General features: G+C 38.2%; 1 protein-coding gene and 1 long non-coding RNA gene across 2 annotated transcripts in view; one reads left to right on the top strand and one right to left on the bottom strand.

Moving 5' to 3' along the window:
* The window catches only part of LOC103132178 (uncharacterized), a 3,499-nt gene extending 1,066 nt beyond the window's left edge, over nt 1-2,433 (bottom strand). Inside the window, exons 1-2 of the long non-coding RNA XR_001660874.1 lie at nt 509-2,433; nt 296-374 (exon numbers count right to left, since the gene is read on the bottom strand). This is a non-coding gene — a long non-coding RNA (uncharacterized LOC103132178). The remainder of the gene's footprint in view (nt 1-295; nt 375-508) is intronic.
* Nucleotides 1-6,519, top strand: part of LOC103132179 (MAM domain-containing glycosylphosphatidylinositol anchor protein 2-like) — a 38,649-nt gene that overhangs the window by 12,781 nt on the left and 19,349 nt on the right. The window contains exon 4 of the mRNA XM_016667199.1: nt 4,153-4,467. Within this exon, the coding sequence (XP_016522685.1) occupies nt 4,153-4,467 (315 nt within the window). The remainder of the gene's footprint in view (nt 1-4,152; nt 4,468-6,519) is intronic.

Raw genomic sequence — 6,519 nt, 5'->3', positions numbered from 1 at the left:
AAAAAGGTTAAAAAGATTATTGAAAAAAGATTAAAAGATATAAAAATAATCATTAATAGAAATGTTTAGTTTTTTCATTTTATTTATGCTGACAACTTGGAAAATGTTTACAGATGAAAAAACAGATGCTAAAAATTTTACTCTTGTCTTTCTCACTTGAGTTTTGTTTGAATTCATTTTCTAAACATTTTGTAATATTTTTCACGATGATCTGATCTGAACTATTTCTCCAAATAAGAATTAAGTCCAACTCTCTCTTTGCAGCTAATAATCCTAATTACAAAAACTTTTTTACCTGATTCCTCTTAGGCTTCTGCTTTGAGGTCTGACATCTTCAGCCAGGCGACATTTCTATCATACTTTCAAGTTGTCACCTGAAATTACATATCAGAAAAATCAGTAATTACTTAATCAAATCTATTAAAGGAAACATTCAAACAGTTATTGATAGTGTGAAACACTATCAATAACTGTTCATTAATGTTCATTAAGAAAGAGTATAACCAACCCTGAGCATCCTCTTCATGATACTGTCATAGAAAAACAGTGTTTTCAGTCAGAGGCTGTAACAGACTGCTAGAGGAGGTCCTTCCTGCTCACAGCCATCAGCATCAACAACTCTTTGAAGGACCTTGAAATAATGAGATAAACATTATATCTAACTGGTAATTTAACTAACACTGACATTAAGCAGAACATCACAGCACTTTGTTACTTCAGGACAAGGAGTTCCTTGCACAAACTCCTTCATGCAAGGAGTTAGTGCATGAAGTGCTGTAGAACTTCCTGGTGGATGACCTTGGACATCGCAGATGACATGGCACCCCAAACCGTCAATGACTGTTGAAGCTTTAGACTGGAACTCAAGCAACATGGATTGTGTCTCCTCTCTTCCTCCAGATTCTAGGACCTTTTTTTGCAAAGAAAATGCAAAATTTACTTTCATCAGAGCACATAACTTTGTACTCTGATGAACAAAGCAGTCAAGTTCTTTTTGTCTTTAGCCCAGGCAAGACATACCATCTCTTGTTCAAGGAATGCCACAGCTGAATCCCATGTCTTGCATCCATCTGTGTGTGATGGTTCTGGAAGCACTAACTCCAGCTGCACTCCACTCTTTGTGAATCTTCCCCACATTTTTCAGTGGGTTTTGTTTGTAATAAGACATCTAAAACCAGGCTTTAAGGCACGTACTAAGCAAAAAGGGGGTGTGTCAGCTGAAGCCCTGCTTCTATGTGTCTATCATCTTGCCAAAAACCATGTGACCAACAAACAATGCATTACAATAACAATACATTACAATACAATAGCATCACTTTGGACACATGACTGTTTCATTTTATGTGTCAGTTTTCAAAATAAAAGTGCAGTGAGTCATGCTGTCTTTTGTGTTCTGGGACAGTGTCTGTCATGAAAGAATACAAAAACGTCAGCATTTTGAAATCAATCACGGAGCTAAGTATGCAAAATTTAGCCTTCAAGAAAAACAAAAAATTGCAACAGCATTAAAAGGCAGATTGCAATTGCAGCAGAATTTGCTTACAAAAGCCACAGCCAAAAAATGATGCAGTGGTGAAAGCAAGCTTTATTGTGGCTGAAGGAATCGCCCAAGCTTCAAAATCTTTTTTTGGATGCTGCATTTTTGAAGCAGTGTATGCTAAAGGTGTGTGAGCAGGTGTGTTCCGACAAGGTATAGACTTTTCAAAATGTGAGTTTATCAAGAAATACCAAATAGTTAAGCAAATAGCTGGGAATTTAGCAACACAGCTGGCTGAAGAAATGGACAGCTGTCTAGCTTTTTCATTAGCTGTGGATGAAAGCACAGACAACATGGATTTGTCCATTTTTATTAGAGGGGTGAACCCAACCCTGTCTGTAACCGAGAATTTCCTAGATATAGTGGATATAGTGGATATGCATGGAACCACAACCGGCTGGGACATTTTTGATGCAGTGGAGAAGTCTGTCGGTAAAAATAAATTGTCATGGGAAAGGTTGGTGGAACTAACTGCAGATGGTGCACCTGCGATGTGTGGAGGAAAAACAGGCTTGGTTGGACTAATGAAGGAAAAAATCCAAAAAAGCAACAGTCAGATGCCAGTGATTACGTATGCATTGTCCATCAGGTGGAAAGGTTCTGGAGCTGGATAATGCCATAAATAACAAAAAAAAGTTTTGTGAATGAAGTTGAGAGTTAATATCAAAATTTGTTTTTATTCTTTGTTTGCTTACTTTTAAACACTGAATATAAGCATTGTAATTTTTAAACTGAGCAGTTTTTTTTTTACATCTATGCAAACTCAAATGTAATATTTTAAACTTGAATACATACAGTCAGTAATTCATTCAGTTTAATTAATTTTTAACATTGTATTTCCATACATTTACGCCATGGATGCCCAAATCTAGTTTTCCAGAGCTACCACTCTGCAGTTTTAGATGCGTTCCTTCTCTAACACACCTGGATCAAATGAATGAGTCATTATAAGCCTCTACAGAACTAAATGCTGCTAATGAGGGAAGTCAGCCTTTTGTCTGGGGTGTGTTGGAGCAGGGATGCATCTAAAAGTTGCAGTCTGGAGGCCTGGACTTGGACACCCCTGATTTATACTGTCAATGTGGCCTGTTGAGGGTGGTAAAGTGACCCTTGGTGAAATTGAGTTTAACACCCCTGGTTTCAGATTCTTAAATAAAAATAATTAATCACTCCATTCCCAAAATATTCACCCTCTGGAAATTTCCACTATTATTTATAGCTTGATGTAACAGTATTGCAGAGCAGAAACAGACAAAGCTGTTGAAAGAGTAAAATTCTGTGCACAGCTAAATATAAAGGACCAGAACCAACTAGAAATCCAAGAAAAAGAGAACTTAGTAAGTTTTTTTTTTACTTTTTCATGAAGCAAATCAAAACACAGAATGATTTGTAGTTTGGCTAAAAAACATTCCGATTAAAATTAAATAGGATTTAATTGACTGTTGCGAAACATGAGATTAACAAAAACTTTGTGACAATATACCATAAACTAATTTTTTGAAGTATAATCTGAGTGACGAGGCTGTCGCAGTTTCAGCAGCAGATGTCACTAGTGAGTAATGAATGAAGCATAAAGTAATGAACCTTTGGTAAAAGCAAAGGACTGGGAAGCTTCATTGCTTCATGAGGCTTCATTTGGCCATCACTAGGTTTTGTTTCACAATCCTCTTCAGGGTGTGGTTGTCCCTAATGCTTGTTGACTTTTCCACCACGTCTTTTCCTTCCCTTTGCCTCTCTATGAATGCGCTTGGACACAGAGCTCTGTGCACAGCCAGACTCTTCAGACATGACCTTTTGTGACTTGTCCACCATGTCAATAGTCATCTTTTGGACAACTGTTCCCCATGTTTGTGTAACCTATGGAACTTGACTGAGACCATTTAAAGACATATGCAGGTGTTTTGAGTTAGTTAGCTGTGGTACTAGGTGTCTTCAGTACTGACCCTTTTAACAATATTCAAACTTTTTGAGATACTGAATTATGAGTTTTCATTTGTTGTCTGTAATAATCAACGTTAAAAAAAATAAACATTTGAAATATATCAGTCAATGTGTAATGAATGAATATAGTATACAAGTTTCACTTCTTTAATGACATTACTGATTTAAATATTTTTTTTCACAATATTGTAATTTTATGACCACCACCTGTATTTTCACTCACATTTTAGCATACTAAGGGGTGAATCTGAGGCTAAGCATATGAATGTCTTGGCAAGCTCAAGGATGTCTTAATTAAGATAATTTAACTTTACTACTTACAAAAAGTCGGTACAGAGAAACACTTTTCTCTAACAACTTTCCATAAATCATTATTAGTGTGATGTAATTTTGTTATAAAATTACATTATTAGTGTGATGTAATTGTTATAAAATTACATCACACTAATAATTTGTTATTTTGAGTCTCTTCCTTACCTATTATAGTGTATTCTGATGGTTCAAACACACCCAGTCAGTGTCCAAACAGGTCAGAGAACCAAATATAGAACTGTGTTTGTTTGGTAAATAAAAACTTGGTTAAATAATTTTTTAATGTGGGAGAATTTATTACTTGGAAGACACTTGGTGTTTCAGAATACTGACCACAATGATGTTTTTTTCTCTCTCTTCAGTTCCTCCTGAACTTTCAGTCCCCAAGGGGCAATCTCAACTCATAGTTCTGGAAGGAGACACTGTTGACCTCCAGTGTTTGGTCTCAGGAAAACCCAAACCCATCATTATGTGGTCTCGGGTCGAGGAGAGTGGGCCAACTGCAGCACTAGCACCTATGATGCCTGATGGTTCGGCACAGATGGAGAGCTATGATGGCATACTGAGAATCTACAATGTGACGAGAAAGATGAGCGGGGCATACCGCTGCCAAACAAGCCAGTTCAACGGATTCAATGTCAAACCCAGAGAGGCCCTGATTCATCTAGTGGTGCAATGTGAGCAATGCACACTCAGCACACATTCAAATTCAATTAAAGAAACACAATAATGAAAATAAAGATTTCCACATAACTATATAGAATAGTTTGTCAAGTTTTGTACTATCTTATGTCGCTGTCATAATGTGTTGCTCGTTGTTTGTGGACCCAAATGCAGAACAATGGAGTGGTGTTATAAATGATGAAAAATGAATTTAATGAAAATGAACAGCAACAAACTTACAAAATCACATGAATCCAGGGCAAAAACACAAATAAAAAAATAAACAAGTAAAAGAAACCAACAGGTAGACAATGGGTAGCATCAGGAAGTGACAAGAGTGTCATAAATGGTGAGTTGAGGTGAGGATGAGGACGCAGGTAGACCCAGGAAGTGATGAAAATGATGAGTTTAATGATAATAATCCAAGCACAGAACAGCACGGGGAAACAGGCAACACATGACAAGGATCCAACCAGAGACAAGGACAACAGGTGGGTTTAAATACACACGGGGTAATCAAGGGAATGAGACACACCTGGGAAACAATCAATGGGGAAGACGCAGAGACAGAGACACAGGGACCAAACTGAACACAAAAAACTCCAAAAACAAATACACAGAAACACGATCATGACAAAGAGTTGATAAAAGGGACAGGAGAGGAATGACTGCGAATGAGAAGCTTAACTACTAGGGGCCACAAGACCTGGGCTGATGAGCTAATTGATTTCAGGTGAGTGGAGGGAGCAGGAGGCAGACTGAGAGGGAGAGAGAAATTGGCAGAGGGGTAGAGGGAGAGTACATACAGGAACAGGAAATAAATCTAACACTAAAGAATACCAAGACTAAAGAAACATTGAAAAACTAGAGTGACAAAGAATAACTACAAACCAGAGATAAACATAACTGGAAACCCTAAGAACTGAACCAAAGGAAAACATGAACAAAGCAGATCTAACCAAAATAAGAAACATAAAATAACAATGAAACTAGAAGCACATCAAACAAAACAACTCAAGTACCTGGGATCCAAACATTACCCCCTCTTCAAGGCGGATTCCAAACGTCGATCAAGTCCAAAAATCAAGAAAACATAAACAACCCCAACCAGACTTGGTGGAGGGGGCCTTGGTAGGAGGGCAGGGGACAAAACACAAAACAAACTAGAGTTCGACAAAGGAAAAGGGAACTTGGAAAGCAACACAGGAGCAGGGACATTGGAAGGTGATAAAGGGGCAGGGACCTTTGATGGCGTCCTTGGAAACAGCCGGCGGAGCAGCATCCTTAGAAGGCGGCGGCAGAGCAGGGACCTTTGGAGGGGACTGGCAGCAGAAGATTCTGAAGTCTGGAGGTTGGCGGTGAGGACGGAGGAACCCAAAAAGACAATTTGTAGGTCAGGCTTTTGGCCGGTGGAACCCAGGAAGAAGATCTGGAGGTCGGCCTTTCAGCTACACTCTAAACTTTGACAAGTTGACTTTAAAAAAATCTTGGAAACCGATTGCCTTGAAAAATGTAAGTAAGTTTAAACTAATATTCTTACGTTATGTTTACTTAACATATACTTGTTCAGTGTACTTAAGACCTTGTTGCAGTGTTGTGTTCAAGACCACCTAACCCGAGACCGAGACAAGACCAAGACTTTTAGGATCCGAGACCAAGTCAAGACCAAGACCAGCTACAGCTACATGACACTACATTTACAGTAAAATGTAAAATATGATCAAAATTGCTTTTCAAAATAATCTGAAAGATCCATATTCCCATAAGAACACCTAGATATTAAATACTTAATACATTTTACCAATATTAAATATTCCATTTCTGTGCTACAATGTGTGATGGTCTTGTGCCATCCCTAAAACCATAACGCCCTGGGCATTTGCCCATATTGCTCATGTAAGAAACCACCACTATCTGCACCATTAAACATAGCAATTGAGGCAATGGCTTGACGGTAAATAATGCTCAACTATGAACACTGACCAAGGAGCAACAAGAAAGAGTAACCAAGCAAAAGGCGCTCATCGTGACTGTTTTCACTCTCTATCCCAGTACATGAAGCCAGG

Source organism: Poecilia formosa, unplaced genomic scaffold (genome assembly GCF_000485575.1).
Source record: "Poecilia formosa unplaced genomic scaffold, Poecilia_formosa-5.1.2 Scaffold947, whole genome shotgun sequence".
Classification (NCBI taxonomy): Eukaryota; Metazoa; Chordata; class Actinopteri; order Cyprinodontiformes; family Poeciliidae; genus Poecilia; species Poecilia formosa.
Note: the sequence above shows the minus strand (reverse complement) of the source record. Positions and strands in the feature narration are given on the sequence as shown.